At 39.7% G+C, this 14,012-nt stretch overlaps 1 protein-coding gene across 2 annotated transcripts in view; it reads right to left on the reverse strand.

Moving 5' to 3' along the window:
• Positions 1-14,012, reverse strand: part of FEZ2 (fasciculation and elongation protein zeta 2) — a 42,670-nt gene that overhangs the window by 9,279 nt on the left and 19,379 nt on the right. The window contains exon 6 of one of the 2 annotated variants that reach the window (XM_053587504.1): positions 532-612. The exons of the other annotated variant lie outside the window; for it this stretch is intronic. Within the exon in view, the coding sequence (XP_053443479.1) occupies positions 532-612 (81 nt within the window). The remainder of the gene's footprint in view (positions 1-531; positions 613-14,012) is intronic. 2 annotated transcript variants of the gene reach the window in all.

The raw sequence follows: 14,012 nt of genomic DNA on the forward strand, positions 1-14,012 counted from the left end.
AACATCTCAATACAATAACAAGGCAGCTTCATTTGGCAGACAACTGATTTGGCTGCCTATATACTACACCTTAAAAACACATGAATTTCATTTAAAGGCAGTAAGATATACTTCACATATATTTTAACCTAGAATTCTAGTCTCAAACATACCAACATCTAGACTCCCTCCCCTAAAAATGAGATCTTATTTCTTAGACTTTTAGAATTAGAGTAGCATATTCTAGGTTAGTTATTTTCACAGGGTTTCTACACATGCAATGCATTGTGTCAATATGTTAATATCTATTCGTTTAAAGGTTAAAGTGAGACACAGAGCTCTAAAATGCATTTAGTCTATTGTCCAATTCGAAAAATGCTTTTTCCCAAAGGGAAAGTCTATTCATTATCACAACTATAAATAGAATGCACTTTGATTTCTCTCTTTTAAGCCATGGTCTTAGTGAATCAGTAAAACTGCCAACTATCAGGATCGTCACTTACACAGAAAATGAAAAAGCAGACAACGAGGAAAATAAGGATAACCGAGCACCTGTTTCTCTCCACCTGAATTTCCGAAGGTGTGGCGGAGGCCATTCTGAATGACATTTGAGATCCCTTCCATGCTGAAGCGCTACAAGGCAGCAATATACACCCGGAAGAAAAGGACAGAGAAAGAAGTTCAGAGACTATTAGTAAGAATGCAACATGATAATGTGTGTGCCCAAGAGGCAAGCAGTTAGAAAACGCCACTACTCGTCTAGATAAAGCAGACAAAATCATGCTATTTTTACAACATTTTTGCTTCCATTTCTTTGCAAGTCAAATGTAAAAGCAACTCCTTTTCTGCTACTATATTCCTGAAGACTTTCCTTGACATAGCTGATAAATTTATTCCAATGTAAATATTATAAGCTGTCCACATACTTGTTTTATACAAAATTTACTAAGTCATTTTTAATACACCTTTTGATATTATTTACTTATATTTTATCAAAAGTCTGAAAACTTAATATGAACAGCATGCCTATTTTCAGCCTACGTGTATATATTTCTACCATCAGTGTGGAGAACATTAACATAACATTTAGCAAATGAAAATGCTTTTACTTGGAGAGCAGATCATTGCTTGTTCCCACTCAGTCTTCAGGCCACCTGCCATCGCTTTAGTGCAGAAAATGTGAACTGGGAGATGGCACATGCTTCCTGGAGAGCAGAGTGAATCCCATTTGCCAGCGGGGCCCCCCAAAACTTCTACAAAGACTTCCACTCCGTTTCTAGGAAACAATTCCACCTTCTTTCTCCCAGCAACCTCCAAGACTTCCTAGAACTCTTTGTACTGAAAAGGGGATATTTTTTTTTCCAAAACTACTTATCTTGATTTGTAACCAGTCTACAATGTCATCAGGCACCATGAAAAGAGACCAGCGGCACCTCTGTGGTGACAGAGTCAAAGGAGGTAGGTGGATTCTTGCAGCATGACTAATTGAGGGGAAAGGCATCGTGAAAAGGAAGTGAAGGCCTGATTCACGCCCTGGTTCCTTTCCCTGGGATTTTATAGGGGTAAGTTGAATCAGTAAACACGTTTGAGAAGTCAACATAAAGAATATTTAATGAGGCCCCAAGGAGTAGAAGAAAGGAAACCAAGGCAATGGTCTCTGTCCTCAAGAAATGTATAGTTTAGTCCAATGGTTCTCAAAGTATGGTCCCCCCAGGAGGTCCCTGAAATCTTCTTTGAGGTCCATGATGGCAAAATGAATTTCTTAATACTACCTAGATGCAATCTGTCTTTTTTACTCTTGTTCTTTCATGGCTTACAGTGAAATATTCCAAATGACAGACTGAGAACAGAAGCAGATTTGTGAATCCAGTTGTCTTCAATTAAGCCAGATATTAATGAGATTAGCAAAAATGCACAGCAATGGCATGCGTCTCACTAAAACTGCTATTTATATAAGGATTAATGAATCTGCTATTGGAATTTTTAATGAATTGATGTTTTTACATGTTATCAGTTTTTACTTCTAATACAGTATGTATTTGTCAATATAACCTATATAAACTAAAGCTTTTTAAGAGTCCTCAGTAATTTTTCCCCTCAGTATTTTTCCCTTCAATAAATTTTAAGAGTGTTAAAGAAGTCTTCACCACAAAAAGCTAAGAAACACCAAAAGATTTAATCCTAACTATGTGTTTCTATATCAGTCCCATAAATCAATGGTATTACTGAAAATCTGAGTACCAACTCTGACCATCTTGTGGGAACTTGCTCATACAACTATGCCTCTCCCCCTAAATCCTCTGTCTTACATACCCCGGCCTTCCCGCATCTGCAGGGCAGTTTTGTTTCAGCAAGAATCAAATGTCTGCTCAAGAAACTTCATTGGCCACACGGCTGACAGCGTAACTATTACCTCTGATGAAGGAGACTAGTTTTAAAAGAAAAACCTACAAATAACTATTTTTGTAGATTTTTCACATGCTATCATAATTTGTTCACATTTTTTAAACAGATTATTACGCTCACACCTGTAATTCCAGCACTTTGAGAGGCCAAAGTGGTAGGACTGCGTGAGGCCAGGAGTTTGAGACCACCCTAGGCAACACGGCAAAACCCATCTCTACAAAAAATAAGCCCAAGTGCCCAGAGATCCATGAATGGATTAATAAATTGTAGTATATGTACACCATGGAATATTATGCAGCCTTAAGGAAACATGGAGACTTTACCTCTTTCATGTTTACATGGATGGAGCTGGAACATATTCTTCTTAGTAAAGTATCTCAAGAATGGAAGAAAAAGTATCCAATGTACTCAGCCCTACTATGAAACTAATGTATGGCTTTCACATGAAAGCTATAACCCATAAGAATACGGGGAAGGGGGAGTGGGAGGGGAAGGAGGGGAAGGTGGGCGGAGGGAGGGTGATTGGTGGGATTATACCCACGGTGCATCTTACAAGGATACATGTGAAACTTAGTAAATGTAGAATATAAATGTCTTAACACAATAACTAAGAAAATGCCAGGAAGGCTATGTTAACCAGTGTGATGAAAATGTGTCAAATGGTCTATAAAACCAGTGTGTGGTGCCCCATGATGATTGCATTAATGTGCACAGCTATGATTTAATAATAAAAATAATAATAAATAAAACATCTTAAAAAAAATAGAAAAATTGGCTGGCCACGGTGGTATGCGCCTATAGTCCCAGATACTCAGGAGACTAAGGTGGGAAGACTGCTTGAGCCCAGGAGTTCGAGGTGCACCTGCACTACAGTCTGGGCAACAGAGCAAGACTCTGTCTCTAAAAAAGTAAACAAGGCCCCACCATGTCCTGACCATTCGCTGGCCGGCAGGTGGACAGGGCAGCAACGCAGCAGCCTGTAAGGGTCTGCTGCCACTTGTTCCATTGGAAAACTATGGAACAAGAAAGTCAGAACCATGGGGGAAAAAGGAACAGACTGAAGGATACATCTGAGAACATTCGTCCACCAAATGCTCCAGCTGCTGTCAACTCCCACCTCCCCAGAAATCACAGTCAAAAATGTCTCCCTTCCCTGCATTTTCAGTCTCCCTCTCTACTAACTGCTTCCCAATAGCAACTCTAAATTCTCAAACTCTCAACCTGCTCCTTTCCCCCAGAGTTTCGGGAAACAGCTCTTCCCAACATCACTGACGCTGAAGTCCACAGCCACCCTGAGACCTCTGAGACACCCAGGAATCCTTCCTCCCTGAAGCCTGCCCAGATTCTCCTGGCCCCTCTGGATGCCTCTTCCAGGAGCTGCCACTGTCGGTCCTTAATCTATTATGAGTCAGTCCGTGGTCAGCAGGACTCTCCTCTTTCTTTACTCACCTCCTAGATACTGGTGTTCCCCATGATTCTGTCGCTACTTTCTTCCTCACCCATACTGTCTGGACATTACCACTCACTCCTTTCAACTTCTGCCTCCATAAATTGGTAGCTCCACTGAGACCAGCAGAGTGCTTAGAACAGAGACAGGCACACAGCAAGGCTCAGTAAGGGTTAGCACTCTTGACTGATTTCCCTCCTAAGCTTCAGACGTAGGTTCAATGGCCCCCTGAACATCTGCACTATGTTCGTTTGGTCCACACCTGTTGGCTGTGTAATGGTTTAGTGGACATATCCATGTCACTAGCTATATCTGATGTCTCTACTTCCAAAACTCATCACATCCAATACTGAATTCAACCTCCTTTTCCCCACTAAAAGCAAACCAAAACAAAAAGACCCTGGTCTTCCTTCAGCATTCTGTTCTCCTCTCTCCTTCATGTATTCTTTCAAACAACATCTTGAGGCAGGTACTATTCCAGGTATCAGAGATTCAAACATTGGCTGAGGCCCCTCTTGCCACCCAGACCTTACGTCCCACCATCAACAAGCACACAAATGAGCCAGCTAACTGCAGAGAGCGTGGCCCAGACGGTAGTGCCCACAGGGCAATTAAAAACCGGATGCCTAGTCTACACTGGAGGTCAGAGACAAGCCCTCTAAGGAGGCGACATCTAAGCTAAAGTGTGAATTACTAACCCTTCCCAGATGAGCCACAAAGGGCAACAAACAAAAGAGATCTTCTCAGAGAACAAAACCAAAAGCAGCCACAGTGGCCACCGGGGCGTTAACTCCACAGCAGGTGCATGGGAGCCCGGGAGTTCTCCCCCAGCAGAATGGGACACGGGAGCTCCAGAGCGTGTCCATTCCCCTTTAGTGAGAAGTTCTTCTTGCAGCAACACTGTTTCCTCTCCCCTTTGTGTGCCAGAGATATTGCCAATGGCTGGCTTCACTTCTGACCCACAGGGGCTACATCCAGAGCCCATGGAAAGGACAGATGTCACCCGCAAATGCTGGGCTTGAGGCTAGATGCAGTGACTGCCCACAAGTTAGTAATCAATGACTCAAACCTAACACCTACTTCCCTAGTGCCCCAACCAACTGATTCAACCTCTAAATATCCATCTCTTCTGTCACTTCCTTGGGTCAAGTATCACATCAATGACTGCAAGATAGGTGTTTTTTTTTTAGAAGGCAAATTAAAATATACATATATATATACATACATATACACACACACACACACACACACATACACACACAAAATTAAAAAAACTAGTTTAGGACTAGAGGCTCACTAGAGGCTATAAGTGCTCCAGAATGGCAGAACTACACAGCCAGGTGATACATTCAGAGCTGTCTATTCCAGTGGCTTCTGTTGAGGGGAGAGACCGAGTCCTACTCATCCCTTCCTCATCCCAGCACCTTGCTCAGTGCCTGGGCCACCTCAGGCATTTGTGAATTATCTGCTAAACTGAAGTGGTGACACTCCTAACTCTAGAGCCCAAGGTCTTACAGCCTGTGATCTTTTCACTCTATCGTGAGGTCTCTTGACTTCTTACAAGAAAGAAGGGCGGGGGGGGGGGCAGTAAAAGGTAAAAATAATCTGGGCACAAACAGGAAGCCTCGCTGGGCCAGAGGGAGGATTTTCTGTGTGATTAAATTTTACAAGTAGGAAGACAGAGACAGGAACACACTCAAGGGGGGGGGGGGGAAGCATTTATTTTTTGAACACTTATCAAGGTGAAAGTGCCACAGACGTGTCAAAGCACTGACAGAACCAAGTCTCGGCGTTATGAAAGCTGAATGAGACAAAAGACATTAAAGATTTGTTACAATTTAAAGAAACAACTGCCCTACCCTCCGGTTCAATCCTCCATACCATTTCCAAATGTGGAGTAAAGGATCCAAATGCTCAAAAGGAAGAGCTGGGGAAGATTCTGAGTCTAAAGTTATTCTGTAATGGAACAATCCATTTCCCCGCCACATCTTTAGGAAGAATGGTGCTGTAAAATGCCCCTCTCAGAATGGAATTTTTGATAGGAGCCCATTTATGGGCAGGAAAATGATTAGGCATCACAGCACTTACTTTATTGTCCCCCTCACTGCTGACAAATGCCAAAGCAGTGTGTGTGGCAGGACGAGCAAAGCGTTTCCTCAATGTGGGGCTTCAACAACACTGTCATGCTGAGAGTATTCACAACTGCCTCCCGATCATTTCCTTCCCTGGCGTGACTACACACTAGAAGTCCCCAAATCAGTCATGCTCTGGAATCTTTTCTCAAACAAAAGCAGAACTGATGAAGCATAAACAAGATATAGAGCATTTTTAAAAATCCATTAAAATCCAAAAGACAAAGAAATGGGCCAAGATCTCCAAGTCCACACGTGACACACCTGCATAGCTCAAAAGGGAAAATTCAAGACACAGTTCGCTGCACCCACTTCTACACAACTCTGCACATCTTCACCGCAGCGTGTGCAGGTTCTGAGTGAAGGCCTCTCTGGGGAGCTTTTGTTTACCCATTTATGAAATGTCCATAATAACCCTACTTCACAGGGTTACTGTCAGGATTAAATGAAATAATCCACAGGAAGGACTTAGTAAACACTTCGCAAATATCCATATTCAGATGGTCTTGGCTACAGCCCTTTAACAGGGCTAGAGTAATATTTTAGACACAACTTCTAAAGAGAAACAACCATACCTTTTCTCCTAAACAGCAACAACAGTTTTTCCAAGTTCCCCTAATATAAGTAAAATTGCAACTGAGAAATAATAAATTTCTGGATTGCAGTCCCTAGCTTAAAGAACTGAAAACAACATTAAAAAAAGAGACAACACTGTCTATGACTAAATATAGAAATCGGCTGAAAACCTTAAACAGAAAGCAAGTAACACTTTAAGGTAAGTCAAGGTCTTTCTGAACAATAAAAAGAAAAGAGCTAAAAATACCAAGCAACATAAAAAGCAACAAGAATCAGATACAGTGCGGTAACGTGTTCATTCTCTCCTGGAATCCTCCACGCCCCAACTCTGTCCAGGCACAGCACCTTCCCCAACTGCACCGACTCCACAGAGAGGCTCCAAGATGGGGGAAAGCAAGACCAACCAGGGGCCCAGGAAATTCATACTATTCCTGCCACCAGACCTTCCTCCCAGCTCCATCTGACACCAACTAGCACAGATCTCTAACTGGCCAGGAAATTGTGGCGGGCGCCTGTAGTCCCAGCTGCTTGGGAGGCTGAGGCAAGGGAATCGCTTAAGCCCAGGAGTTGGAGGTTGCTGTGAGCTGTGTGAGGCCAGAGCACTCTACCGAGGGCCATAAAGTGAGACTCTGTCTCTACAAAAAAAAAAAAAAAAAAAAAATCTCAGTATCTTCCAAACCACAGTAGAGTCCACAAAATAATAAAACAAAATAATTCAATATCAAAGTTCGATGTCAGAAAAAGGTTAGAAAAAGCAATCAAGGAATGCTTTTCATCTATTTCTGACTCTTTAATCTACTTTTACATCATTAATGTTTTTTATACTTAGAAGTTCAGAAGAGAGTGAAGTTAAAATATAATTATTGTCCTTTATAAATCACATCATTTTTAGCAGTTTGAAGGACATGATTTTCAGGCACTAATTTATAGAACAGTAGCTTTAATTTTAATAAATTAAAATTCTTAAAATGATCAAAACCAAAAAAATAGGAGGAAAACACAAAATGAAATGCAATACTCAAGTGTGAAAAAATAACAAAGTGAAAATATTCAAAATATTTAAAATAACAGATATCACTTAAGATGTAAAGGTAGTATCTTATTTAATACTTCTTTAAATCAAATAATTTTAATGTGAATTATAAGGCAGTTACAAAAGCAAATGCTACCAAAACATAACTAAAAAAAAATAGATCTAAATAAATTAGAAAACAGAAATTATACCGAAGCAGATAAATACCTGAAAATCTTATGAATATTACACTCATATAAGTTCACTCACTCTCATAACAGAAAGATAATGATACAAAGATTTTCAAAGTTAGGGAACAAGTGGAATAACATCAGATAATTTAGTTTTTTTCAAATTTGAAGATCTTTTAAAATACTTATATAATTTAATGTTAATATGGAGGCTTAATTAATTAATGCTAAATACTTCCAAAGCCACTAAAACTAGAGTGAAATAATAAATCTTGGCAATTTCATAAACTCTTTCCTGGTTCTATGGATACCCTTAACTAGGCACAGTTATGCCTCCCGTGACAACAGGGACACATTAGGCAATTCTGTCATGATGTGACCCACACACACGGGCGGTGTAGCCCACCGCACGCTGAGCTCTATCACACAGTCTCCTGCTCCTCGGCTACAACTCTGCACAGCATGCTGCTGCCATACTGAACACTGCAGGCAACTGTAACACAATCATAAGTACATGTGTATCTAAACATGAAAAAGATACATAATAAAAATACAGTATTGGGCGGCACCTGTGGCTCAGTGGGTAGGGTGCCGGCCCCATATACCAAGGGTGGTGGGTTCAAACCCAGCCCCGGCCAAACTGAAACCAAAAAAAAAAAATAGCCGGGCGTTGTGGCCAGGAGCTTGTGGTCCAGCTACTCGGGAGGCTAAGCCCAGGAGTTAAAGGTTGCTGTGAGCTATGTGACACCATGGCACTCTACCGAGGGCGATAAGGTGAGATTCTGTCTTTACCAAAAAAAAAAAAAAAAATACAGTATTATAATCTTACAAAACCACAGTCTTATTACATAGTCTGACAATGGCCAATTTGTCACTATGCAGAGCAAATCCTGGCTCTACCTAGCCTCCAGGCCTCAGACACACACAGCACCGAGTCTGTTGTTAGGCAGGGAGCCTGGAGCAAGTGACTTGCAGAGGGACTGGCCAATCTGTGGGTGAGACTCAGGCTGCTGCTATGGTGCCCTGAGGAAAGAAACTCAACACAACCTTAGGATAAATCATGGCAACATTTTAAACATAAACTTAAGACATATATAGTGATCTTTTTATCTACACAAACTCACCTAAATATAGTTCACATCTTTTTTTTCTAATTTTTAATTTTACTAAATCCAAGAGATCGGCAGACTTTTTCTATAAAGAACCAGATAATAATGATTTTCTTGAACTCAACTTTGTCCTTACGGCACCACAGCATAAAGACGATATGTGAATGTCTGACCAGGGCTGCACTCCATAAAACTTGATTTATAAAACATAAAGGGTCAATTTAGCACTTGGGTAGTAGTCTGCCTCGCCAATCCCTGGTCTAAATCATCTTAGCAAACGTGCTATTTAAAAATTCCAAATTTAAAAGAAGGGGGAAATGGGAGGTCCAAGTTTTTTAAACAGAAACCCCAAATTTAAGGAGATGTGTCAAAAGAGTTCCTTCTAGGCTTAGATCTAGGACAAAACAGAGTAACTTCAAGATGGTCTAATAGTAGCTATCTAAATAAAAATAAATTGTCCTCTTACCTTAAAGTCAGCTTTGGTTAAGATTAAATGAAAAGCTATTACTGGGGCATTTTTGCATGTAAAAGAGGAAACAAAAATAGATTGGCTATTAGTCATAAGCTAAGTGAATCACAAAAATAGGGTGATGCATCTGTGAAAGAAAATCCAGTATATACAAGAAAGAGTATCCATCATCTAATCCCCACCTCTCCCTCATCTTTAAGCAATTATCTTCCCAACTCTTAAACGCAATAAATTAGGTTATTATGAATCTTTTTACAACAAAGTTTCTTGTTTTCTCGAGTACCCATTAGTCACTGTGCTAATATCCCAAAAGTTTTCAGGATAAACTTTTTCAGGATAGACTTAAAGCAGTTACGCGTTTCTGATGGTGGTTAGTGTGACAGACTAGAAATTCTCTTTGAAAGTTCAATGTGATTACAGCAAACAGAAGAGATTACAGATCCCTTTCTTCTCAGCTGTAGACAGAGTAAGTGACCTTACACGTGACATTTAATTAAAAGATATTACTGGATGCTCAAAGAGTAAGTATCCATTTTCATTCACACAAGTTCACTAAGGCAGGATGCTAAGCAGGTAATAATCTTTTTACAACTTTAGACAACTCCTGAATTAAAATCACAACCTGTTCTACATCTACTTATTCTCGTAATCACGAGAGCTGCCCCTGAAATTCAATAACCTATGAATATCTTTGATGTAAACAGAAGCCCAGTCAAAAAACAAAACAAAAAATCCCCAATAGAACAATAATAATAAATCAAATACCACAAATCCAAATCCTCTGAGATTCAACCTCCTTTAGAGTGAGGTTTCAGTTCAACAAACATACATTAAGTGATATGCAAAAACCAGAAATCAGGTTTGGTGATGGGGAAACGACGTGAACAAGTCTTAAAGGAGACTGCACCCTGCCAGAGCCAACAGTTACAAGACAGTGTGTTACTGTGATATCACAAGGATGTGCTCCCTCATAATATGAAAAGCATCTCAAATATGACATAATAGGCAACTCATGAAAGAATACAAATGGTCAAAAGATCAAACCACTGTTTGCCTATCCATCCAATCAGCATATGTTAAACGGCCAATAATAATGGAAGATGTAGGGAAATGATCATTCTTATGCTGTTACTGGGTTACATTTCTGTACAATGATTTGAAGAGCAGATCATTCAAAACACTTTAAAACTGTATATTGCTTGACCTGGAAATTCTACTGGTTTCAGTGAGTGGGAAGACTGTAGTTTCAGAACACAAAGAAAGATATAAGAAAAAATTTTGATTTTAGGTAAATGGTAACTTTGGTTTGATAATATATATTTCAGATTCCAACAAGATATCCAAAGGGAAATGTAGTAGGCAGCTGGGCATGCTATAACTAGCATTTCTCAGGGTGTTTGATAGTCTTACATATACTATTTTATTGAATCCCTCCAAAACACAAAGGCATCTGTATCTAGTGGCAAGAAAAGGATTCAAACACAGCTCTTAACCCACAGCTCTTAATCCACATGCTATTCAGCCACCATGGTTTTGGCACCTGCAGAAAGGTCCAGGGTAGAAATATAGATTGTCAAGTTTACCTCCCATTTGTTCATTTGTGCAGCAGATATTTACCAGGTGCCTAATGTTGGACCTAAGGATACCCAAACGTAGTTAAGTTTCCTATCCTTAAGGAACCACAAGAGAAACAGGGAAGAAAATAAAAAGCTTGCAATATGATATGACAGTGCTAATAGAAACAGTTAAGATGAATAATACTAACTCCAAAAGAAGGAGAAAGTAGTTAATTCCGTATTGGAAGAAAAATCATTGAGGAAAAGTTCTAAGAAAGGAAGACGATGCTTGACCATGATGTTGAACAATGAGTTAAACAAAAACATCCCTCAAGCAGACAAGTAGCTAACGAGCTCCAGAAAAGGGGAGTGAAATGTACAGAAGCATCAAGACTCAAAACAGGATGGTTAGTTCAAAGAAATGCCTATAGGTTACTACAATGATCGAACAGTCACCTTCAACCATTCCAGTCTCTACCCCCACCTTCCAGTCCTCCAGATGCTTCAAAACAGGATAAAGGAAATACAAAGTCTTTGGCCCTCTTGAATCACATTTCGAAAAGAGATCTACTGGTCTCACCTCTCCTTCAAACTGAGAGTTGGAAAGGGACCAGGCAGCTCCCCTCACCAAGCAGGAGCAGCAGAGCTGTAGTGCCCACCTACCTAAAGCAGTGCCACATGGCCAGGCACCAGGGTTCACGTCTGTAATCCTAGTACTCTGGGAGCCTGAGGGGATAGATCACTTAAGCTCAGGAGTTTGAGACCAGCCCCAGCAAGAGAGAGACCCTGTCTCTACTAAAAATAGAAAAACAAGCCAGGCACTGTGGTGGGCACCTGTAGTCCCGGCTACTTGGGAGGCTGAGGCAGGAGGATCACTCCGGCCCAAGAGTTTGAGGTTGCTGTGACCTGTAATGCCACGGCACTCTACCCAGGGTGACAGAGTGAGACTCTGTCTCAAAAAAATAAATATATAAATAAAGCAGTGCCACAAGAACATCCCTATCAGCCACCTTACTGAGCCCTTTGTTTTCTTTGTGGCATTGATTACAGCCTGAAGTTACTCTGCCTGTTCATCCTTTTCCTTCTCTATTACCTGCCTCCTGCCTTAGAATGTAAGTTCCAGGAGGGCGTAAGCCTTGTCTGTTTTCATTGGCCACTGTGTTCTGAACAGCACCAGACACAGACATACACTACTCAAATACCTGCTGAATGAGGAGTGTGGTTCCATCTTACCCAACATAGAGCAATATGTTTACCTGGTGGGGTTTTTATTTGTTATTTTGCTCCTTAGATTAAAAAGCATTATGGTTATTTTAAAAACTAAAACTCAAATCAAAATAACATTTTACTTTTATAAAATACTGAATATTTTCTAGAATATTTAATGTATTTTCAAGCTCTAATGAAATTTTATAATGCTCTAAATAGAATACCTAAGCCACCTACCAACTTTTTTTCCATTGCAGCAAATATTTGAAACAAAACATGTCTCCAAAATTAAGACCTGCAGAGTTAAACCCTACTCTATACCCCTTCAGGTATTTCATCAGATTATTTCTATACCAAACAGAAAAAGGTAGCCCTTATGGATAAAGGATTACACGAGCTACAAATCGATGTGCTATTTCAATGAAACATTCTTGAAGAACAACAGAAAGACGCTGTTCCATACTTACTGAGAAAATCCAAGTCCTGATAATAAAACAACAATATCTCAGGTAGGAAGAAAAAAAGTGACTGCCATAACTCAAAAAACAGATAAACATATGACATCGGTAAGAGGTCAGGTTTTAGAAATTTTGATCACTGATGACAGCAAATGCAGAGAGCTCAGGTCGTGCCAAAACTGCATGTTATGTAACGCTTGGCAAGGTCTCCTGGAATCTGTTTATCCAACTGGCCATTTCGTCTAAGAGTTCTTGGGAGCAACCTACCCCTCTTTTCGGAATCATGGGTCTCCAGCTACTTGTGTCACAGAGGGGTGGTCTTTCTTCAACATTTGAGGCTTTCGAAAGATACAGGAAACTGGTACCACAAGCTTAGTCATGCCATTACTGTCCTGATGAAAATTCCTGACACAAACAGTAACTCAGAACTCAAGAAGCAACTTCAGAAGTTCAAATGTTATGAGAAAATGTATTGTTACTATGAATTTATTTCGAGACTAATGAATGTTCGAGTTAAGACCTAGCTACTGCCTTGCCAAATCCATTTCTCAACATAAATGCCATGCAAAATTACACAATGGGTTTATTCTAACCCTTTTTACATGGGAGTTAAAAAAGAAGCCTTTCAACCCCTTTAGGGATAAATTTACTTTTCTCAGCCAAGCGTTAATGCCAATAAATGGAGGATTTACACGTAATCTCTAAAAGCAAATAGGTAGAAATTACCAAGCATGCTATGACTTTTAACTAAGCATTTTATTAAATCCCACTTGTATAGTAGGGTAATTTCAAAGACATAATTTTTTTAAATATGGCATGCAAACGCAAAATATTGTCTACAATATTTTAAAGCAAACTTTCTTAGATTGTACATTCAAACAAATGTGGACTTTTTTCTTCAGTAGTCACTTGGAGTAACTAAATAAACACCTATTCAATCAAAAATACCATTTTTCAAAAATAAAAGATCTGAGGACTTTTTCAAAGTCAATAAGTTATGTCCTTTTTAACTAGATACAAATGGACATTATACTAAGAAAATGTGAATTTATACCTAGGCTAATAACAGTATAATGAATGGGCTAAAGAGTAAGACTCTGTTTACATTAGCTGGTCACCAGGTGGCTCACCAACTGGAACTGTATTCTCTTTCTAGGATTCCATCAGCTTCTAGTTAATGACATCTATTTCCCTAGTAAGTATTCTTTAGAAGAAAATAAGTCAAGACTTAAGCAGAGATCCAATTTATATTATTGCAGGCCAAAACAGCCACTCTATCATTCGTATTACTATGTTACCAATATTATGAATTAAAAAGAGATGTTCCCTTTAGCAAAAGAGATCCCTTTTTATACTCTAAAAACAAAAACAACACTTCTTTACACACAAATAAAATCAAGGTGAGAATTACAAGAGTTCAACTGACTTCAGAAAAATGAAATGCCATAAAATCAATTGGGAAATGCAT

The sequence above is a fragment of the Nycticebus coucang genome, chromosome 4, assembly GCF_027406575.1.
Source record: "Nycticebus coucang isolate mNycCou1 chromosome 4, mNycCou1.pri, whole genome shotgun sequence".
NCBI classification, from domain to species: Eukaryota; Metazoa; Chordata; class Mammalia; order Primates; family Lorisidae; genus Nycticebus; species Nycticebus coucang.